Source organism: Leucoraja erinacea, chromosome 5 (assembly GCF_028641065.1).
Source record: "Leucoraja erinacea ecotype New England chromosome 5, Leri_hhj_1, whole genome shotgun sequence".
NCBI classification, from domain to species: Eukaryota; Metazoa; Chordata; class Chondrichthyes; order Rajiformes; family Rajidae; genus Leucoraja; species Leucoraja erinaceus.
The window spans coordinates 96,134,883-96,159,579 of record NC_073381.1 but is presented as its reverse complement, the minus strand read 5'-3'; the positions used below and the strand labels follow the sequence as shown (position 1 = coordinate 96,159,579).

General features: G+C 45.9%; 1 protein-coding gene across 2 annotated transcripts in view; it reads right to left on the bottom strand.

Moving 5' to 3' along the window:
• Positions 1–24,697, bottom strand: part of ttl (tubulin tyrosine ligase) — a 43,742-nt gene that overhangs the window by 7,956 nt on the left and 11,089 nt on the right. For both annotated transcript variants that reach the window (XM_055636319.1, XM_055636318.1), the window contains 3 exons: positions 12,796–13,025; positions 7,574–7,709; positions 4,917–5,186 (listed from right to left, as the gene is read on the bottom strand). In XM_055636319.1, coding sequence (XP_055492294.1) covers positions 4,917–5,186; positions 7,574–7,709; positions 12,796–13,025 — 636 coding nt within the window. The remainder of the gene's footprint in view (positions 1–4,916; positions 5,187–7,573; positions 7,710–12,795; positions 13,026–24,697) is intronic.

Sequence of the window (24,697 nt, the reverse complement as noted above, 5' to 3'; positions counted from 1 at the left end):
GTGCAAACTCCTCACAGACAGCACCCGAGGTCGGGATGGATCCCGGGTATCTGGCGCTGTAAGGCAGCAACTCTACCGCTGCGCCACCGTATTATGTCTAATGCTACTGCACTCCATGGGCTGCACCTTTACCACCTCAGGCAATTGAGGAAATTCAGAGTGTCTCCGAGGATCCTCCAGTGCTTCTACGCAGTGGCGGTAGAAAGCATCTTGTCCGGGAACATTACCATCTGGTTTGCGAACTGCTCTGCCAAGGACAAGAAGCCTCTGCAGAGGGTAGTGCGTTCGGCCGAACGCACTATGGGAACTTTTTCGTTGCATTTCGTTGTCTCTGTACTGTACACTGACAATGACAATTAAATTGAATCTGAATCTGAACTTCATTTGCCCCCCTGCAGGAACTATACATCAGGAGGTGCAACTCCAGAGCCAACAATATCATGAGAGACCCCTTCCACCCCTGCAACGGACTGTTCCAGCTGCTACAATCAGGCAAACGCCTCCGTTGCCATGCAGTGAGAACGGAGAGGTTGAGAAGGAGTTTCTTCCAAGAGGCCATTCGGACTGTAAACGCCTATCTCACCAGGGACTAACTCTACTGAACGTTTTTCCTTCCATTATTTATTATGTAAAGGTATACGTGTGTAATGATTGTGTTTATAGGTTGTTTGTCTTTTTGCACAAACGTCCGCGAGCATTGCCACTTTCATTTCACTGCACATCTCGTATGTGTACGTGACAAATAAACTTGACTTGACTTGACTGTGGAGTGACATTTAGCAAGTTCTCCTCCAGGCCTAGAGATGCCAATCCTAAAACATTCATCCATAATCACCAGATTTAGAAGATTCATTTCCTGGATGTGCAAACAACCCAGGAGAAACATCAGAAAAGATTCCATTTGTCAATTTAAACAATATGGGAGATTAAAGGATGAGGGAGTATTCAAGAGTAATCTATTTTGGCGGTAGAGTGTGCAGCAGACTCAATGGGCCGAATGACATAACTTTGCTCCTCTGTTTTATGTCGCACGTGCCACTGCACAGTGGGATCCTTCCTGCATATTCACACAAGCAGGCTCTGCCATGTTTTGCCGCTATTTCCAATGAACGGTCTGCCCGCATGCTCGGACCATTGGAGCAGTTCCTGATCCAGGAAAGCCCCAGGCTCTTGCATGGCCTTCCTCAATCACCTTTGGACCACATCGGCCGTGAACCAATGTCTCTCTCCTCCTCTGGACCTCTTTATGTCATAATGTCGTAAGTGATAGGAGTAGAATTAGGCCACTCAGCCCATCAAGTCAACTCTGCCATTCAATTATGGGTGATCTATCTCTCCCTCCTAACCCCATTCTCCTGCCTTCTCCCCATAACCTCTGACACCCGTACTAATCAAGAATCTATCTATCTCCACCTTAAAAATATCCACTGACTTGACCTCCACAGCCGTCTGTGGCAATGAATTCCACAGATTCACCACCCTCTGGCTAAAGACATTTCTCCTCATATAACCATATAACCATATAACAATTACAGCACGGAAACAGGCCATCTCGGCCCTACAAGTCCGTGCCGAACAACTTTTTTTTAGAAGAACATCTTTTATTCTGAGGCTGACTTCTGGTCCTAGACTCTCCCACTAGTGGAAACATCCTCTCCACATCCACTCTGACCAAGCCTTTCACTATTCGGTACGTTTCAATGAGGTCCTCCCTCATTCTTCTAAACTCTAGCGCATACAGGCCCAGTGCTGTCAAACGTTCATCATATGTCAATCCACTGATTCCTGGGATCATTCTTGTGTCCCAGGGTTGCCTCGTGCAGCCTACCTTGAAGGCACTGGAGGTATTACCGCAGCTCATTGGAGGTATTACCGACACCAACGACTGCACCTCCATTGACTCCCCTGTCAAGCTTCTCAGGTTTGCGGGCAACACAACCCTGATTGGACTGATCTAGGATGGGGCGGAATCTGCCTACAGACAGGAAGTGACACAGCTGGCGTCCTGGTGCCATCGCAACAACCTGTAGCTCAATGCTCTTAAGACGGTGGAATTGATTGTAGACTTTAGGAGAGCTCCCCCTCCCCTCACCCCACTCACCATCAACAACACCACAGTCACATCTGTGGAGTCATTTAAGTTCCTTGGAACCATCATCTCCAGGGACCTTAACCATATAACCATATAACAATTACAGCACAGAAACAGGCCATCTCGGCCCTTCTAGTCCATGCCGAACACATATTCGCCCCTAGTCCCATCTACCTGCACTCAGACCATAACCCTCCATTCCTTTCTCGTCCATATAACTATCCAAGTGGGGGGCTACCATCGACTCCACAGTCAAAAAGTCCCAACAGAGGATGTACTTCCTGTGGCAGCTGAGGCAATGATGGTCCAATTCTACACGGCCATCGTAGAGACTGTCCTCACCTTCTCCATCATGGTCTGGTTTGGCTCAGCCACCAAGCACGACATCCAGAGGCTGCAGTGAATCGTCCAATCAGCTGAGAAGGTTGTTGGCTGCAACCTTCCCCCCATTGACGAACTGTACACTGCAAGGGCCAGGAAGCGAGCGGGCAAGATCATCTCTGACCCCTCTCACCCTGGCCACAAACTCTTTGAATCACTTCCCTCTGGAAGGCAACTCCGGACTGTCAAAGCTGCCAGAGCCAGACATAAAAACAGTTTTTTTACCCCACGAACAGTAGCTCTACTCAATAACCAAAAATCTGTAGCCTCTTTTTGCTCTGGTATTTTATTTAATTCTTCACATGTTTAAATTATAATGTTTTATTTTTAATTGTCGACTGTGTATCGTGTTGTTACTTGCAAGCAAAGCACCAAGGCAAATTCCTTGTATGTTCCCATACTTGTCTCATAAAATGTATTCAATTCAATTCAATTCAATGGGCCAGGGGACTGGTTCAATGGCAGGAGCTGAGCGGTTTGATGCAGGTCGACACATTATCAAACCTTCAGCACATCACCCACGCAGAATTGACAGAGGAAGCTGTCAATAAGTCTGGACTGATCACCAGCCTCAGTGACATGAACCGCATGCCTTGTAAAACACTTGTGGAAACATGTACCCTTTCTTTCACCACTAAAATTAAAGGAGCATGGGTTAAGACTTAAACCCCTGTCCCATGGTACCAGTTCATTCCAAGAGCTCTCCCGAGTTTGCCCCGATTCGAACTCGGAAATTCACGGTAATGGCCACTCGTCGGTACTCGGGGCTCTCATGGACATTTTTCAACATGTTGAAAAATCTTCATTCTCCGTGCTTACCACGAGTTTGATTTTTTAAACACTCGGGAGAACTCTTAGAATGAACTTGTGCTGTGGGACAAGGCTATTAATTTTTTAAAAAGAGATATAACATGGAAACCGGCCTTTTGACCCCCTGAGACCACGCCAACCATCGATCACCCGTTCACACTTGTTCCATCTTACCCACCTTCTCATCCACTCCCAACACGCCAGGGGCAATTTACAGAGGCCCATTAACCTACAAAGCTGCACGTCTTTGGGATGTGGGAGGAAATCTGTGGCCCCTGGTTCTGAACTCCTGCCTCTAGCGTGTCCATCTTATTGAAACATAAAAGATTATTAAGGGTTTGGACACGCTAGAGGCAAGAAACATGTTCCCGATTTTGGGGGAGTCCAGAACCAGGGGTACACAGTTTAAGAATAAGGAGTAAGCCATTTAGAACGGAGGTGAGGAAACACTTTTTCTCACAGAGAGTTGTGAATCTGTGGAATTCTCAGCCTCAGAGGGCGGTGGAGGCAGGTTCTCTGGATACTTTCAAGAGAGAGCTAGATGGGGCTCTTAAAGATAGCGGAGTCAGGGGATATGGGGAAAAGGCAGGAACGGGGTACTGATTGTGGGTGATCAGCCATGATCACATTGAATAGTGGTGCTGGCTCGAAGGGCCGAATGGCCTACTCCTGCACCTATTGTCTATTGAAATCGGAGCTCGGAGAAAACAGTGGTGTAGCTGGCGCACAGCGCCTGAGACCTGGCTTCGATCCTGACCTCAGGTGCTGTTTATGTGGAGTTTGCACGTTCTCCCTGTGGATTTCCCCCAGGGTGCTCCGGGTTTTCTCCCACAAGTCAAGTCAAGTCAAGTCAAGTTTATTTGTCACATACACATACGAGATGTGCAGTGAAATGCAAGTGGCAATGCTCGCGGACTTTTGTGCAAAAGACAAACAACAAAACAACCAAACAAATTATAAACACAATCATAACACACATATTCTTTTACATAATAAATAATGGAAGGAAAAAACGTTCAGTAGAGTTAGTCCCTGGTGAGATAGGCGTTTACAGTCCGAATTGCCTCTGGGAAGAAACTCCTTCTCAACCTCTCCGTTCTCACCGCAAGGCAACGGAGGCGTTTGCCTGACCGTAACAGCTGGAACAGTCCGTTGCAGGGGTGGAAGGGGTCTCCCATGATTTTATTGAAATCCCACATCCCAAAGACGTGCGGGTTTGTAGGTTAATTGTCCCTAGTGTGTAGGGAGTGGATGAGAAAGTAGAATAACATGGAACTGTGATCAACGTGGACTCAGTGTGCGGGTCTGTTTCCATGCCGTATGTCTGAACTTAAAAAAAAAAAGCCACGCGGTCACGAGGAAAATGTGCAAACTCCACTCAGACAGCACCCAAGGTCAGGGTCAAACCCTGGTCCCTGTTGCTGAGATGCAGCAGCTCTACCGGCTGCGCCACTGTGCTGCCCCAAGATCATTTTACATCGAGACACTCCAGGCCGCAAGCTCCATGAACAGGTAGAAGAAATTCAGCTGCGTATGGTTTTCTAATCATTTAACTCCACAAAAAATGAACGAAAGCCCACAGAATTCTGATCAACAGTAAACGCTGAGGTTCAGAGGTTAAAACGAAACGCACCTTATGATTTGCTTGATTTGGGGCAAAATACTGTTTTCCAAGCTGACATTGTGGGTGTTCATCAGGTACTGGTTGAATTCTTCAAAGAACATTTCATTCCCTTCTTCATATTTTCCATAATTCTTGGAGAATTCCTTCTGAATACAGTGATTTGTCAGGTGACTAGTTATATCCTGAAAATCCGTGCTATTATATGGATCAGAGGAAGTTCGCAACACTCCTTCCTTGTAGAGGTATATGTTATATTGGTGATCAAGAAGCACCCAGCTTCTGGAAACACAAGAGAGGGAGAGGGAGAGAAAAACTTGTTATTCACAGCAGGACGGGGCATCAGGGCAGTGGCAGAAAACAGAAACTATCTATCTATCTATCTATTAATATATAAAACTCAAATCAGTCCGCCTGCAGTACGGATCCCTTCCTGCCTTTTGATTCGTTGACGGCTGCTCCTTCCTCAGCTTCCAACACACTTCGAAACAATGTTGCAAGACAGGAACACTGAACTTTTCACTGCTGCAGCAGGCAGGGGAGGTGCAATTGAGGGAGGCAGGGGAGTGCTGGAAACTTACATTTGGCAACGGCTTCAGTTCCATTGGAGAAGACGGGTGCATGGTGGAATATTGGTTTGGGGGAATCACACCATTGGGGGAACAGACCCAACGGGTCTGCACTTGGTTAATATATAAAACTCAAATCCGTCCGCCTGCAGTACGGATCCCTTCCTGCCTTTTGATTCGTTGACGGCTGCTCCTTCCTATCAGCTTCCAACACACTTCGAAACAAAGTTGCAAGACAGGAACACTGAACTTTTCACTGCTGCAGCAGGCAGGGGACGTGCAATTGGATTTTTTTTTAAAGAGGCAGGGCAGTGCTGGAATCTTACTTTTGAGAACGGCTTCAGTTCCATTGGAGGAGACGGGTACATGGTGGAATATTGGGTTGGGGGATCACACCATTGGGGGCGCAGACCCAACGGGTCTGCACTTGGTCTAGTATTCTTTAAAATTGCCAGAAAGAATAAGTACATCAGACAGAATTCATGCCCCATATGGCTGTGGAGGCCAAGACATTGGGTATTTTTAAAGCAGAGATGTATTAGTTCTTGATTAGTAAGTGAGGCAAAGGTTATGGGGAGAAGGCAGGAGAATAGGGTTGAGGGAAAGATAGATCAGCCATGATTGAATGGGCCAAATGGTCTAATTCTGCTCCTATAACCTATGAAGTATAACACAAGGAACTGCAAGATGCTGGAATCTACAGCAAAACACAACGTGCTGGAGGAACACAACGGGTCAGGCAGCATCTGTGCAGGGAAATGGACAGGTGGCTTTTTGGGTCAGGGTCCTTCTTCAGAGTGGATTCCTCCCGGTCTCAATTTGAAACGTCATCTATCCTTATCCTCCCCAGATGCCGCCTGACACGCTGAGCTACTCAAGTACTTTGCGTTTTGCCCAAGTAAATCAGGCTGCATTTATCAAGGTAGACACAAAAAGCTGGAGTAACTCAGCGAGACAGGCAGCATCTCTGGAGAGAAGGAATGGGTGACGTTTCAGGTCCCTCCAGAGATGCTGCCGGTCCCGCTGAGTTACTCCAGCATTTTGTGTCCATCTTCGGTTTAAACCAGCATCTGCAGTTCCTTCCGCCACATTTATGAAGAGAGCAGTTAGTAATTCAGATGACCCTTGAAGTTCTTCTCTCTCACCTTTCGATAATTAAAGCTATGCCATTCCAATCTATTATTTTTTCACCTTACCTGAGGACCTATATGCAAACTGCTGGGCAGATTTGAGGTGGAGGTATGGTAGTAGGTGTTAATGTGAAGAACAACTGTTTTAAAAGAAGGGCATGGTTAGGTTCAGTTTAGTTTATTGTCACGTGTATTGAGGTACAGTGAACAGCTTTTGTTGCGTGCGATCAGTCAGCAGAAAGACAATACATGATTATAATCTAGCCATTTACAGCCATGTCTCTGGGGGCTCCAACATCAAGACCCGGAGTGCGGCCTTGCATCGCCCGGCGCGGTCTTAAATGGCCACGGGGCCTATTTACCACCGCCCGCCGGGGGCTTTGACTCTGACATCGGGAGAAGAACGGAGAGCAGGGGAGAGATAAGACTTTGCCTTCCATTACAGTGAGGAGGAGATTCGCTGTGATGGATGTTTGTGTGAACTATGTTGGCTGTGTGTCTTGGTTCTTTTCTTGTTGTATGGCTGCAGAAACCAAATTTCGTTTGAACTTTGTTTGAGGCTCATATGACAATAAACGGTTTTGTATTTTATTGTATTGTATAACATTTAATGCAAGGTAAAGCCAGCAAAGTCCGATCAAGGATAGTCCGAGGGGCACCAAAGAGTTAGATAGTAGTTCAGCACTGCTCTTTAGTCGTGGTAGGATGATTCAGTTGCCTGATAACAGCTGGGAAGGAACTATAGTTGAATCTGCAGCTGTAGCTGAAGAACTGAATCCGCAGTTCGCTGTCCACAAGGATGAACATTGTAAAAGATTATTACACAAAAAATTAATTTGAAGGCAGGGCCATCAGAAAATAATGGGATTGGTGGGAACCCACTTCCAATCCAGCTCCTCGTCTCCTACTGCTCAGGGTCGCTGCAATGGAAAGGACGGCTGTCCAGAAAAAGTTATTAAATTAAACTGACCTGATGTCAAATTTTCGGTGTCCTGGTTCTAACAGTAGTGGTCTCTCGAGGTATTTTTGAATCACGTGAACTTGACCTTGAGAATCGATATAGTCCAACAATTCATTGGCGTCAGAAGAAATAAAAATCCCAGCACCTGGAGAGGGAGAGAGACGCCAATGCATCGGTTGAAACGGAAATGACACGGCATGTGGAATCAGAAAGCCCGTGTTTGTAACCAGGTGACGTCAAGAGTGTTTTATTGTCATGTGTCCCAGATAGAACAATGACATTGTTATTTGCAGCAGCACGACACAATATGTAAACATATTGTGTAGGAAGGAACTGCAGATGCTGGTTTACATCATAGATAGATACTAAAAGCTGGAGCAACTCTGCAGGACAGGCCGCATCTCAGGAGAGAAGGAATATATGAAACGCATCTATTCCTTTTCTCCAGAGATGCTGTTTGACCCGCTGAGTTACTCCAGCCCTCCAGTTTTTTGTGTCCATCCTCGATGTACACACAGTGGTCTGTAAACACTATAGTAGTATTCATAGATACGAGAATAAGCAATATATAATCAAACGCCCACGCACAAACCTGTCAGTGAAGTCACATGCACCTCATATTCCACGGGCAGCTTACACCCCAGCGGTATGGACATTGATTTCTCACCTCCTTAACAACCCACAATGGACCGTTGTGGGCTCCACCTCCCCTTGGTCATCGGTGCCGGCTACAATTTGTTCAGAACCTTTTCGTACCTCTAGTTGCCCTCTCCCCTGACTCTCAGGTTGAGGAAGGGTCTCGTAAATCTTCACCTTTTCCAGTTTAATGACATCCTTCCTACAGCAGCATGGCCTGCACAACTGTACACAGTACTCCAGTCTCGACCTAAAACGTCATCTATTCCTTTTCTCCACACATGCTGCCTGACCCGCTGAGTTACTCCAGCATTTTGTGCCTGTCTAAGGGACAATGCCTCTATTAAGATCATGGATTATACTTTGAGCACTCTCCAAAACATTCGAAACAAACCTTTAGCCAGGGAGTGGCAAATAAGTGGAATTCATTGCCACAGATGGCAGGAAAGGCAAAGTCATTGGGTATTTTTAATGCAGAGATTGACGTTCTTGATTAGTACGGGCGCCAAAGGTTATGGGGAGAAGGCAGGAGAATGGGATTGAGGGGGAAAGATAGATCAGCCATGATCGGGAAATTGATGAGGGTAAAGCAGTGGATGTTGTATATATGGACATCAGTAAGACCTTTGACAAGGTTCCTCACGGAAGGTTGGTTAAGAAGGTTCAATTGTTGGGTATTAATGGTGGAGTAGCAAGATGGATTCAACAGTGGCTGAATGGGAGATGACAGAGAGTGATGGTGGATGGCTGTTTGTCAGGTTGGAGGCCAGTGACTAGTGGGGTGCCACAGGGATCTGTGTTGGGTCCACTGTTGTTTGTCATTTACATCAATGATCTGGATGATGGTGTGGTAAATTGGATTAGTAAGTATGCAGGTGATACTAAGATAGGTGGGGTTGCATATAATGAAGTAAATGTTCAAAGTCTACAGAGAGATTTAGGCCATTTGGAAGAGTGGGCTGAAAGATGGCAGATGGAGTTTAATGCTGATAAGTGTGAGGTGCTACATCTTGGCAGGACAAATCAAAATAGGACGTACATGGTAAATGGTAGGGAATTGAAGAATGCAGGTGAACAGAGGGATCTGCGAATAACTGTGCACAGTTCCCTGAAAGTGGAATCTCATGTAGATAGGGTGGTAAAGAAAGCTTTTGGTGTGCTGGCCTTTATAAATCAGAACATTGAGTATAGAAGCTGGGATGTAATGTTAAAATTGTACAAGGCATTGGTGAGACCAATTCTGGAGTATGGTGTACAATTTTGGTCGACTAATTATAGGAAAGATGTCAACAAAATAGAGAGAGTACAGAGGAGATTTACTAGAATGTTGCCTGGGTTTCAGCAACTAAGTTACAGAGAAAGGTTGAACAAGTTAGGGCTTTATTCTTTGGAGCACAGAAGGTTAAGGGGGGACTTGATAGAGGTCTTTAAAATGATGAGAGGGATAGACAGAGTTGACGTGGATAAGCTTTTCCCACTGAGAGTAGGGAAGATTCAAACAAGGGGACATGACATGAGAATTAAGGGACAGAAGTTTAGGGGTAACATGAGGGGGAACTTCTTTACTCAGAGAGTGGTGGCTGTGTGGAATGAGCTTCCAGTGAAGGTGGTGGAGGCAGGTTCGTTTTTATCATTTAAAAATAAATTGGATAGTTATATGGACGGGAAAGGAATGGATGGTTATGGTCTGAACGCAGGTATATGGGACTAGGGGAGAATATGTGTTCAGCACGGACTAGAAGGGTCGAGATGGCCTGTTTCCGTGCTGTAATTGTTATATGGTTATGTGATTGAATGGAGGAGCAGACTCAATGGGCCAAATGGCCCTACTCTGCCCCTGTGTTCTGCCCCTAGTCCTACCACCTCATGCTGCCAAAGTCCTTTTTTTCTTCAACAGCCAGCAAATACAAGTCCTACCTTTAGATTGACACAAAATGCTGGAGTAACTCAGCGGGTCAGACAGCATCACTGAAGAAAAGGAATAGGTGACGTTTTGGGTCAGGACCCTTCCCCAGACTCTTAACGTGTAAATTTTGAAGAACTACTACAATCGGCCTGAAGAAGGATCCCGACCCAAAATCTCGCCCACCCACTCCGTGTCTTTTTTTTTTGCTGTAAACCAGCATCCTTGTATCTAACCTTTCCCCCCCCCCCATCTTAGGTGTGTCCATGTCACGACACAGGTGAATAAAATCTCCATTAGACGTGGGTATTAGTAGGTATGTTACAAAACCTACCTGAATCGTGGCTGAGCATCTGCCCTACCCCGTGTGCACGATTTTGGCGCTGTTTAGAGGGGGCGGGTTTAAAACGCGATTTTTACTAGGCTGTTGCAATCGAAAATGTTCAGCCTAGTAAATCATTAACGGAAAATCGCTGAAAGACCCCATCGCAAAAGGTATTATTAGTTTTTATGGCCTTGTAAAATAGTTATAGTAGTTTAAAAATCACTCTCTAAACTCGCAACCTCTCGCAGCCCCAGGGTTTTATAAAGCAAACAATTAAAGGTATGTACCTTATTTTTACATTAAATGGGGCTTGTATAGAACCCTGTATATAAAGTTTTCTATAGCGAGTAGTTCATTTTGGGCTCTTTATATCCCGCAGTATTTTTCTGGGCATTTGAGGGCACAAATCCACTGCAATGTGAACGTTCTAAACCAGCGCGTTCACAGGAACCCACTAGAAAGCCGATTTAAATGGATTTTAATTTACAGCAATTGAACACTAAATTCCTTCCATTTGGCCTATAAATTGATGTAAATGAGATTTAAAAATCATGTTTTATTGTGAATTATTTGTGAATATTATTTGGACACTTGGGCTATTTAAAAATATTAATCATTTATTAAAAAATGGATAGATGTTTAGATCTAGTAATTGAAGTTTGAAATTAGCTACAATTGGGTAACTAACTAATTATATGCTTTAATTTCAGGTCATCCAAGTAAGATTATTTTATATTTGTTTCAGAATGCTTCAATCTATGATAACTGAAAATTTCATTCAGTTCTCTTAATTTTTAAGAAGGTTATGGCCTTTTGACTGTCCACGATCACAGCTTTTTTGTTATGTCCATAGAAAATCAATAGGGAACAAGATGCTAATTTCCGAGTATGAAAATGGCCATAACATTTTTATTACTTGAGATATGAAAGTGAATTAGGTGTCAAATTAAACTTATTGTTATGCTTTATCTGATGGGATAAATTGCAGACTTGATTTTTTAAATCTCAAAATTTTGTAACATTGCTAGTATTAGTCATCTGTCCGGTGGGTGGTGGCCATTTAGCTTAACTCAGTATGTTATAACTATAAACAGTTACCTTTAGATTTTATCTGCCTGTAATTATGTGGGTGGGATTTATACGTGGTCTGAGGCGTGTTTGCGGCTGGGGTTCTCGCGCAGATGCCCAGGTAGTTAGTTTAGTTTGACGAAGCATGGGGGAGTGGTCACAACTTTGAACCATGCACGAGGTGGACCATGAGTAAGATCAAAATGTATATATACCAGAAAAATCCAACAACCCCCACAATTAAAATGTGGATTACCGAAATGTCTGCGACCTAACACTTGGGAAAAATTAGACTAGCCTTTTGACAAATCAGAACTATTTGCTAGAATATTATTGATTTTTGATATTATTGATAGAATAATTGATTATTGATTTTCTAAAATTATTGATTGGTTTTCGAAAAGGGTAAATTGGTTCAACACGGAAGCTGGACTGAAACTTGAATCCGGGACTGGATGAACAATTACACTCTATAATCTACAAACCTATCTCCAAAATTGTCTTATCGGTAATCTTCTTTGTTTTTTTCCTTCCCTTCTCTATTAGTTTAAAGTTTCCTTTTTTTTTTCTCATTTCTTTTCTTTCTATAGGTCTATCTTTCAAAAAATGGTTCAATAAAAAATAGAAGCTTTGTTTATATGTAATTGGGAAGTAAAAACGTGTTTTGGTTATGATAAAAAAAAAATTTTTAAATAAAAAATGTACGTATACAAGAAGAAGTTTGGATGAATACCTTAAGGGCCTGTCCCACTAGCATGCGACTGCATGCGGCAAGTGTGACCTAAAGGGCCGGTCCCACTAGCATGCGACTGCATGCGGCATGCGGCAAGCATGCGACTGCATGTAACCAGAAGCGGGGGCCGCGCAGAGGTCGAGTGAGTGACATGAAGTTCGAGTGAAGTCCGCGGGAAGTTCGCGCGTGAGGTACGGTGTCGTGGCGGCTGCGGGCCGGCAGGCCGTTGCCGCGCAGAATCTTTGAACACGGTCAGTTTTTCGGAGCCCCGCGCAATGTCGGGACCAGCTCCGCACAACTCCATACGGCTCCGGCGATCGAAGTGGGACCGGCCCCGCGAGGCTGTACGGCTCAAGCGACCACGTTAGGTCGCGCTTGCCGCATGCAGGCGCGTTTGCCGCATGGAGTCGCATGCTCGTGGGACAGGCCCTTTACTGTTTTTACTACTACAATAAAATGTCTCGTGGAGAGCTGGTGAATGCTTTTCGATTATCTCCTGAATCCGTCTTGAATCATAGGGACTAAAGGAAAGATTCCTTGAACGATATAAAAATCTGTCACTATACCTTTGGCACCGGCTGAAGATTTGGCTACCCACACGTTCCGCTCTGCATTCCCTTGCCTCTTGTGGTACGATGCCAGGAACACTTCCCGGTCGTCCGTCCGCACATTATTTCTTTGCACTGTTAATCCATTCTGCAAGGGGATGGCCGTGACTTGTAGCCCCGTGGGGTAGATAACATAGGATTCAGGGAACCAGTTGCATGATTCCAGCTCCGGGATCGACTTGATGAGCCTAGATTTGAAATAAAAACATATTAGAGAGTTATAGGAAGCCAGAGGGAGCAGAAACAGGCCCTTTGGCCCAACTCGCCCACACCGACCAACATGTCCCATCCACACCAGTCCCACCCGCCTGCATTTAGCCCCCCAAACATTTGCTATCCGCGCCAAAATAGAGAGAGTACAGAGGAGATTTACTAGAATGTTGCCTGGGTTTCAGCAACTAAGTTCCAGAGAAAGGTTGAGCAAGTTAGGGCTTTATTCTTTGGAGCGCAGAAGGTTAAGGGGGCACTTGATAGAGGCCCATATAGACCCTGGAAAACCTTTTCCTATGAGAGTAGGGAAGATCAAACAAGGGTGCAAATGAATTAAGGGACTGAAGGTTAGGGGTTACTCAGGGGGCTTCTTTTCAGAAGCAGCCAGTGAATGGTACCATATCATTTTTTGCTAAGTCATATGGATGGGAAGGGAATGGAGGGTTACGTCTCATTAAATGTGTTCGCACGGACTTGTAAACCGAGATGGCCTGTTTCCGTGGGTAATTGTTATAAAAACAAATGTTGTTTTAAAAGTCAAGCACCATCTTTTTAAATGAGAAATCAGTACACAAAAGTAAATTGTAAAAACCAAGTGTAGAAATGCATTAACTAGACAGTAAATTGTTACCAAGTCTAGAAATGCATACTACTGGTTTAGCTTCAGGTGAAGTAAGTTAGATGAAGTAAGCAAGTTAGATGAATTAAGATTAACCATATAACCATATAACAATTACAGCACGGAAACAGGCCATCTCGGCCCTACAAGTCCGTGCCGAACAACTTTTTTCCCTTAGTCCCACCTGCCTGCACTCATACCATAACCCTCCATTCCCTTCTCATCCATATGCCGATCCAATTTATTTTTAAATTATACCAACGAACCTGCCTCCACCACTTCCACTGGAAGCTCATTCCACACCGCCACCACTCTCTGAGTAAAGAAGTTCCCCCTCATGTTACCCCTAAACCTCTGTCCCTTAATTCTGAAGTCATGTCCTCTTGTTTGAATCTTCCCTACTCTCAAAGGGAAAAGCTGGTCCACATCAACTCTGTCTATCCCTCTCATCATTTTAAAGACCTCTATCAAGTCCCCCCTTAACCTTCTGCGCTCCAGAGAATAAAGACCTAACATTCAACCTTTCTCTGTAACTTAGTTGTTGAAATCCAGGCAACATTCTAGTTACCGGCTGGTTACTTTTATTTTGGGTAGAGGAAAATTCATGACAAAATTTATAGGGGACAACAGAAACCTACATTTATATTAAACGGGGGGACAATCCAAAACAGCGGTGCCAAATAGTACCCAACCCCAAGCAGCATCTCTGGAGGAAAGGAATAGATCAAAACCTTCTTCAGTCTATCTTCAGTGTTCACCAGTAGCTGCAGTTCATTCTACACAATGATGTGATGGCATCAGCCCCTACTACCACCTCTGGCAGCCCATTTTCCATATACCCACCACCCTCTGTGTAAAAAGAAGTTGCAACTCGGGTTTCTATTAAATCTCTACTCCCTCACCGTGTCTACCCACACAAAGCCCATATCCCTCCATTCCCTGCGTATCAACATGCATATCCAAGAGTTTTCAAAATGCCACGGACATCTGCTTCAACAACCACCCTCAGGCAGCACGTTCCAGGCACTCGCCCCCCTCTTATCCTGCGCATCTCCTTTAACTTTTGCCCCTACCGCCTCGCAGCTAAGCTCTAGTATTTGACTCCGGAGAGAAATTCACTTTCATGATGTGGTTTGGCGATATATTCATCTCCAAATGGTCATTCACAAACGATCACCCAACAAATCGACGGGACAGGCAGCATCTCTGGAGAGAAGGAATGGCGACGTTTCGGGTCGAGACCCTTCTTCACACAGGAAAAGTCGCCCGTTCCTTCTCTCCAGAGATGCTGCCTCACCCACTGAGTTACTCCAGCATTTTGTGTCTACCTTCGATTTAAACCAGCATCTGCAGTTCTTTCTTACACCCAACAATTCAATTAGTCTTTTCCACAGGAATTTTACAATATTACATTTTTTCTCCGACCTTAGCAGTTAAAATTGATTACCAAAACACAAAGTGCTGGAGGGACACAGTGGGTCAGGCAGAAGGAATGGGCAGTTAACGTTTTGGTTGGAACCCTTCTGCAGACTGAAAACCCTTCTTTTGGTCTGAGGATGGGTCACGAGCAGAAACATCTGCACACACACTCCTTCCGCAGATCCTGCCTGACCACTGAGTTGCTCCAGCACTTTGTGTTGTTGAGAACATAAGAGTATAGAACAGTACAGCACAGGAACAGGCCCTTCAGCCCCAAATGTCTGTTCCCAACAAGATGCAAACTCATCTGCCTGCACATAATGCACATCCCTCCATCCACTGCACACCCATGCACAATACAATACAATACAATACAATATTTATTGTCATTTGAGCCCTAGTGAGGCTCAAACGAAATTCTGTTTCCACAGCCATACAAACAAAGACAATTCCTACAGACATACACACAATTTAATTCACACAAACATCCATCACAGTGGACCCACTGTGATGGAAGGCAAAGTCTTTTCTCTCCCCTGTTCTCCATTTCTCTCCCGATGTCCAAGCCCCAGGCGGGCGATGATAAGTCCCACGGCCATTTTAGGCCGTGCCGGGCGATGTACGGCCCCGCTCCCGGTCTAAAAGTCTCGAAGTTGGAGCTCCCGGCGGGTGCTGTAATGTCCCACGGCCATGAAGCCGTGCCGGGCGATGTACGTCCCCGCTCCGGGTCGTTCCAACCCCGCGACACGGGCTGGAGAAGTCGCGTTGCGGGAGCTCCGGGAAGCGGTCTCTCCCCCCCCGGACCCACGAGCTCCCGATGTCCCAGTCCACCGGACCTGCAGCTGCGTTGCTGGAGCCTCCGAGCCCCAGGAGTCGAGTCGCAGCAGCGAGTCACCACCGTTCCCCACGCCCCGAGGCCGGCCAGCCCCACGATGGTGAGTAGTCCGCAGCTCCGCAGGCTGCCGAGCCCCCGGGTCGTTCAGGTTGGAGGCCGCTCCACGGTGCTAGGTCCCAACGACAACAGAGACCCGACAGGGAAAAGGGTCTCCCGGACAGTGCCTACCAAGCCTCTTGAATGCCAATATCCTCTTCGCCTCCACCACCACCATTCAATTAATTTCTGTAATAACTGCCCCGACTCTCCCAGTCAGGTGGTCTTCTGATCGAGTCCACATCACAAGATTAGAAATTGTTCACCCAGAGCTGAACACACTTCTCGGCATCTGCATACAATGGCGTCTTGTGCTTGGTGGTGGAAAGATTGGTGGAAAGATTGGTTGCCGCGATGTGAACACTCTTTCCTTGGCCCCAGTCAAGTAGTAAAAAGACTTCTGCAATCTATTATCACCCCAGCCCATGGAGAAATATCAGCGTGTTCCAGGCACTCACCACCCTCTGTGTATAACACTTGCCCAGAATATCTCCTTTAGACTTTGCCCCTCTCACCATAAAGCTATACCCCCTAGTATTTGGTATTTCCATCCAAAAGGTTCTGAATGTCTACCCCATCTATATATCTCATAATTTTATATACTATCAGTTGGGGCGGTGTGGCACAGCTGTCGAGTTGCTGTCTTACATCATCAGAGACACGGGTTCCATCCTGACTACGGGTGCTGTCTGTACGGAGTTTGTATGTTCTCCCTGTGACCGCTTGGGTTTGCTCCGGTTTCCTCCCACACTCCAAAGACGTGCAGGATTGTAGGTTGATTGGCCTCTGTAGTTTGTAAATTGTCCCTAGTGTGTAGGATAGTGCTAGTGTACGGGGTGATCGCTGGTCGGCAACGACTCTGTGGGCTGAATGGTCTGTTTCCACGCTGTACCACTAAAGTCTGAGGTTCTCCCCTCAAGCTGTGACGTTCCAGAGAAGTCTGTCCAACCTCTCCCTGGAGCTAGTGAATGCGTGAACGATATTCTGCACTCTGGGATCTTTCTCTCCGCGCTTGCTTTTGTACGAGCTCGACTTGATTGTATTCATGTACGGTATTACGCATTTCATTTGATCACACACAAACAAAATCTTTGCGCTGTACCTTGGTACGCCTGACAATAAACCTAAAGCACTTGCGTTTTCTTGTGTCTTTGTTAAAATTGTTTATGTAGCGTCTCTGGCAATGCCCTGAGGAGATCTTTGCCAATGACAAGGAAGTTGGTTTTAAAATGAACAGACGGTTGGCCAGGAGGTCCTGGGCTTGACAGGTACCAATTGACCAATTCATCGATTGCTGATTCAGGGCGGCACAGCAGTGGAGTTGCTGCCTCTTAGCGCCAGAGACCAGGGTTCAATCCTAACTACGGGTGCTGTCTGTACGGGGTTAGCGATCTGCGTGGGTTTCCTCTGGGTGCTCCGGTTTCCTCCCACACTCCAAAAACCATAGGTTTGTAGGTTAATTTGCTTCTATAATGTGTAAATTGCCCCTAGTGTGTAGGATAGTGTTAATGTACGGGGTAGATCACTAGTCGGCATGGGGTCAGAGGACCGAAGGGCCTGTTTCCACGCTGCATCTCTAAACTAAACTAAGTTTCTTCCTCACAATGGCAATTGACAATGCATGTTGGATTGTTTAAAGGCTTTTACCCTAATTGGGATTTATTTCCCAATTAGGTACCGAAAAATTCAGCCGTTTCTTCCAAGAAATGCCCAAGCTTCGTTACTAATGTTTATTGACAGTTGGAAGCAGGAATATAGTTTCCCCCGACGCTGACACATACAAGACAATGGCAGCATTTTTACTATCACTAAGGCTGACACTGCAGAGGCCAGAAATCTCACCCACGCTTTGAAACAAAACACAAAGTGGGCGGCAAAGTGGCGCAGCTGCCTCACAGCTCCAGAGGCCCGGGTTCGATCCGAACCTCGCGTGCTGTCTGTGTGGAGTTTGCATGTTCTCCCCGTGACGGAGCGGGCTTCCACTGGGTGCTCTGCAAGCAACGCAGTAGACTTTAGAGATGCAGCGCGGAAGCAGGCCCTTCGGCCCACCGAGACTGTGCTGACCAGCGATCAACCAGTACAATGCTTTTGGAGTGTGGGAGGAATCGGGAGCACTCGGGGAAAACCCATGCAGTCAAAGGGAAAACGGACAAACTCCGTACAGACAACTGCCATTGTCAGGATCAAGCTGCTGTAAGGCAGCAACTCTACCGCTGCGCCACCGTGCTGCCCCAACACTAGAGCCACCACCACCAAATCTGCCAGAGAAACAACTAGCCAAAAAAAAAAAAAAAAAAAAAAAAAATGTTTTGGGCACACATCTCGTAACATTAAGGATGTGCTGTTTCTTCATTTCAAATGAAAGCAAACTTAAAAATGTCTCTGGTTGGACAGTTCTTCTCAACAGATGGAATGGATAAGAATGGAGAAAGAGGATTGTTCTCCGTACGATTTAGGAGCGATCCTCTTCTCCCCAATAAAATTGAACAACACATTATATAAGAAGAATCCAATTATACATAATATAATACGAACCTGGAAACAAATAAAATTAACTTTAAAATTAAGAAACCTATCAGTGCTAACACCAATAGTAAATAATCCGGTATTTGAACCATCTCTTATGGATAAAACATATAGACAATGGGAAAGATTGGGAATTAAAAAGGTAGGTGACATGTATGAAATGGGAAATTTGTTATCATTTCAACAATTAAAATTAAAATTTAAACTGAATAACAACCAATATTTTAAATATCTATAGATATGTGACTTTATGAAGAAATATATACCAAGATTTCACAGTATAATGTTAGATCCACTGGAAGAAGCAATGAATATTAAGGTGGACTCACAAAAATTAATATCATATCTATATAATAGTATGCCTTTCTGGGTTGATGGCTGCGGCTCGACCGACTTGTCACTGCTGCAGCAGCGGCCTCTGCACTGTGAGGGAGGCAGGGGAGTGCTGGTCTGGCTTTTTTGGAAAACGGGTGCATTGGAATATTGGGTTTGTCACACCTGGGGGAGCAGACCCAACGGGTCTGACTTGGTCTGTATCTATATAATAGTATGGGTTGGCGGCGCGACCGACGTCGCAGCAGCGTCTGCAGTCCGTCTGTCTTTTTTTAATTTTATTGTCCTGTTGAGTGTATAGTATGTGGTGGGTTTTTGACTGTGTATGTGTGGGGTGTGGGGTGGGTGGGTGGGGGAAACTTTTAGATCTCTTCCCTGTACGGGGACCCGACCTTTTCCCTGTCGGGTCTCCGTTGCCGTTGGGGCCTAGCACCGTGGAGCGGCCTCCAACCGGAACGACCTGGGGGCTCAAGTCACGGAGCCTGCGGAGCTGCGGACCTCCCATCGTGGAGCTGGCCGGCTTCGTAGCGTGGAGAGCTGCGGTGGCGCGTTGCTGCGACCCGACTCCGGTGGATGGTGACACCGGGAGCTCGCGGGTCCCCGGTGGGAGACCGCTTTGCGGGGCACCAGCAACAGCGACTTCTCCCGCTCGAATTGCGGGGTTGAGAGTGACCTGGAGCGGGGCCTTACATCGCCCGGCGCGGCTTTAAATGGCCGCGGACTTGCTAGCGCCCGCCGGGGGCTCCGACATCGGGACCCGGAGCAGGGCCTTACATCGCCCGGCGCGGCTTTGAGTGGCCGTGGGACTTGCTAGCGCCTGCCGGGGGGCTTTGACTGGGAGAGGAATGGAGAGCAGGGGAGAGACAAGACCTTGCCCTCCATCACAGTGAGGAGGAGATTTACTGTGATGGATGTTTGTGTAAATTGTGTTGGTGTGTGTCTTGGGTCTGTTCTTGTATGACTGCAGAAAACAAATTTCGTTTGAACTTCATGTGAGGTTCAAATGACAAATAAACAGTATTGTAATGCATTGCATTCTAAACAGAGAATTACTATCAACAGAGGCAATTAGAGAAGACTGGGAAAGAGAATTAACAATAAAAATTTCAAAAGAAACATGGGAAAAGTATTTGATATATATACATAAATGCTCGATTAATGCTAGACACAATTAAATTCAATTTAAAATATTACATAGATTATATTATTCAAAAACTAGGTTGAATAAATTTTATCCAAATATTTCTCCCATCTGTGATAAATGTCTTTCTCAAAATGCCAATATCACACATTCTTTTGTTTCTTGCACAAAACTTCATAAATGTTGGTGTGATATATTTGATACATTCACAAATCTATTTAAGATAAAAATGGAACCTAATACTGAAATGATTATATTTGGAGTAATGGGAGACGGGAACAAATTAAACATACCCCAAAATTCATTCTTTAATTATTGGTTAATAACAGCAAAAAAACTCATACTTCAATTTTGGAAAAATGCTACTGTACCAACGTTTAAAATGTGGACCAGTAGTATGTTGGACACAGCACACGTGGAAGAAATGAGACACCTCCTAATAGACAAACAAGACCAATCCGTAACGAGTTGGCCTCCATTTATTGATTTCTTGGAGTCATGTGGTGCTACAGTATCGTGAAAATTAAACGTTTTAGGTCTGGGTGAAAGATGATCAAGAATATAAAAACTCATCTCCTTGTGGCGATTGGATAATCTCCCTCCTGTTTTCATTTCTTGCTTATTTCTTTTCTTCACTATCTCTTTCTCCCACTTTTTATTCACACACACTAGACTTTCCCCTATTCTTTACCATCTCTTTCTTTCTTATTTCTCTCTTAAAAAAAAAAAAGGAAGTTGTACAGAGAATGTATTATGTTAACATAATTTTGGGAACCTGTACAAAGGCACCACTGTATTGTACTTACTTCTAATAAATTAAAAAAACACTTAAAGTCCAGCTAATATCAACACAAAATGCTGGAGTAACTCAGCGGGACAGGCAGCATCACTGGAGAGATGGAATGGGTGATGTTTCAGATCGAGACGCTTCTTCAAAATGTAGTCCTTCTGAAGAAGGGTCGACTCGAAACATCACCCATCCCTTCTCTCTAGAGATGCTGCCTGTCCCGCTGAGTTACTCCAGCTTTTTGTGTTTAAACCGGCATCTGCAGTTCCTTCCTACACATTAAAATCCAGCCGAGTGGTTGAGCCAACCATCCCATGAAACATGCTGCACTTCTTTGCATTTAAAGACTGCATGCATGGAGCTATTCTCCTGCGCCATTGCCATACATGAGTTTGCACCGTACCTCGGTGACTGCCAATCACCACCCCCCCCCCACCCCCCCCGGACACTTATTATTATTTATTCAAATCGTTTGCTATGTCGCTCTTCCAGGGAGATGCTAAATGCATTTCGTTGTCTCTGTACTGTACACTGACAATGACAATTACAATGGAATCTGAATCGGAATCTGAATGAGTTTCAATATCAGAGTAACCAGGAGACTGTGGCAAAAAGATGAAAAGGCTCCGTTCAATGTCAAATTTTTCTAAAGCAGTTCTCTGAAACAGTAAGGACACTGGCATTCATTTTCTGTTAACTCAGGCAGATTTCTCAACTTGGAGGTCATACATAATGCGATGCATGTTGGAGGTGACGCAAGATCCAAAGAGGACGACAGGCCAACCGTGTCTCCTGGTTGCCAACCATTTTAAAACCACTTCCCAAACTGACTTTCCTGTACTGGCATTCAAGGACCCAATCAGTCGTTCCAGGTGCGACAAAGGTTCACCTGCATCTCCTCCAACCTCATCTACTGCATCCGCTGCTCTAGATGTCAGCTGATTTACATCGGGGAGACTACGCGGAGGTTGGGCGATCGTTTCGCCGAATACCTCCGCTCAGTCCGCAATAACCAACCTGAACTCCCGGTGGCTCAGCACTTTAACTCCCCCTCCCATTCCCAATCCAACCTCTCTGTCCTGGGTCTCCTCCATTGCCAGAGTGAGCAACAGCGGAAGTTGGAGGAACAGCACCTCATATTCCGCCTGGGGACCTTGCGTCCGGATGGCATGAACGTTGAATTCCCCCAATTTTGCTAGCCCTTGCTGTCTCCTCCCCTTCCTTAACCCTCGAGCTGTCTCCTCCCACCCTCCTATCCGCCCGCCCTCGGGCTCCTCCTCCTCCCCTTTTCCTTCCTTCTCCCCTCCCACCCCCCATCAGTCTGAAGAAGGGTTTCGGCCCGAAACGTCGCCTATTTCCTTCGCTCCATAGATGCTGCTGCACCCGCTGAGTTTCTCCAGCAATTTTGTGTACCTTCCTGTGCTGGGCCTCCTCCATTGCCAGAGTGAGGCCATACGCAAACTACAGGAACAGCAGTGTTTAAGAAAGAACTGTAGATGCTGGTAAAATCGAAGGTAGACACAAAAAGCTGGAGAAACTCAGCGGGTGAGGCAGCATCTTTGGAGAGATGGAATTGCCGACGTTTCATAGAAACATAGAAAATGGGTGCAGGAGGAGGCCATTTGGCCCTTCGAGCCAGCACCGCCGTTCATTGCAATCATGGCTGATCGTTCCCAATAAATAACCCGTGCCTGTCTTCTCCCCATATCCCTTGATTCCTCTAGCCCCTAGAGCTCTATCTAACTCTCTCTTAAATCCATCCAGTGACTTGGCCTCCACTGCCCTCTGCGGTTTCGGGTCGAGACTCTTCTTCAGAGGGTCTCGACCTGAAACGTCACCAATTGCTTCTCTCCATAGATGCTGCTTCATCCGCTGAGTTTCTCCAGCTTTTTGTGTCTATCTGCAGGAACAGCACCTCTGATTCAGTCTGAAGAACCTGATCTCGGTCTAGACCCGAAACGTCACCCATTCCACTTCTACCCTGAGATGCTGCCTGTCCATGCCGAGTTACTCCAGCATTTTGCATCTATCTTCGGTGTAAACCAGCATCTGCAGTTCCTTCCCACACGCCTCATATTCCACTCGGGTAGCTTGCAACCCAACGGCATGGACATTGAGTTGTCCAATTTTAAGTAACGTTTAGCAAAGTCCCCACCTCTTCCTCTTTTCCCCAACACCCCCATTCCTCTTCAATCTCCCCCCTCACATTTGTTTTTTCCATCTCTTCCCTTCCCTGTGATCACCCATTACCTGCCATGCTTGGTCCTGCCCCCACCTCTCTCCGACCTTTCCTCCACCCATGCTCCTCCCCCAATCAGTCTGAAGGGCCCCAAACTGAAACAACACCTATCCATGCTCTACAGAGATGCTACATGACCTGCTGAGTTACTCCCAACACTGTGTCTTTTTTTTAAACTATCACCTGCAGTTCCTCATTTCTGCAATGCAACCTCAGAACTTCCCAACGTGCATTTGGGCCCCACAGAGATCGCCTTGCGGTGTGGATGTTGCTGTAATTAGGCCAATAGCTCCCACAAACAATGTCGACAGAAACTGGTTTTCATCAATGAGAAGCCTTGGCTGCAAACAGACGGGCTGTGGAGACCATGTCGATGGATGTTTCCACGTGGGAGAGTCTAGGAGCAGAGGGCACAGCCTCAAAATAAAAGGACGAGGAGGAATTTCATTAGTCAGATGGCGGTGGAGACCAAGTCATTGGATATTTTTAAAGCGGAGAGATAGATTCTTGATTAGTACGGGTGTCAGGGGTAATATGGAGAAGGCAGGAGAATGGGGTTAGGAGGGTGAGATAGATCAGCCATGATTGAATGGCGGAGTAGACTTAATGGGCCGAATGGCCTAATTCTGCTCCTATTCCTTATGACCTCTTGCTGATGAATGCCAGCAGACAAAACGGCTACTTCATCACCCTGTCCACCTTCAGGGGATTTAATCAGACGCTTTTGGGTTGACCATGATATGGAGTGATAATGTTTGGTGTAGTGTGTTGCCGGGCGCTGCTCTAAGAGGCTGGGACCATGGACCAGGCACGGCCTGCAGAGGCACAGAGTGGTGGAGGACACCAACAACCATGCTTGTGGTGACCAGGTCGTTGGATATTTTTAAAGCGGATAGATTCTTGATTAGTACGGGTGTCAGGGGTTATGGGGAGCAGGCAGGAGAATGGGGCTAGAAACATAGAAATAGGTGCAGGAGTAGGCCATTCGGCCCTTCGAGCCTGTACCGCCATTCAATATGATCATGGCTGATCATCCAACTCAGTATCCTGTACCTGCCTTCTCTCCATACCCCCTGATCCCTTTAGCCACAAGGGCCACATCGAACTCCCTCTTAAATATAGCCAATGAACTGACCTCAACCACCTTCTGTGGCAGAGAATTCCAGAGATTCACCACTCTCTGTGTGAAAAATGTTTTTCTCATCTCGGTCCTAAAAGATTTCCTCCTTATCCTTAAACTGTGACCCCGTGTTCTGGACTTCCCCAACATCGGGAACAATCTTCCTGCATCTAGCCTGTCCAACCCCTTAAGAATGTTGTAAGTTTCTATAAGATCCCCCCTCAATCTTCTAAATTCTAGCGAGTCCAAGCCGAGTCCATCCAGTCTTTCTTCATATGAAAGTCCTGACATCCCAGGAATCAGTCTGGTGAACCTTCTCTGTACTCCCTCTATGGCAACAATGTCTTTCCTCAGATTAGGAGGGTTAGGAGGGAGGGATAGACCAGCCGTGAATGGAATGGCAGAATAGACTTATAACCATATAACAATTACAGCACGGAAACAGGCCATCTCGGCCCTACAAGTCCATGCCGAACAAAGTTTTTTTCCCCTTAGTCCCACCTGCCTGCACTCATACCATAACCCTCCATTCCCT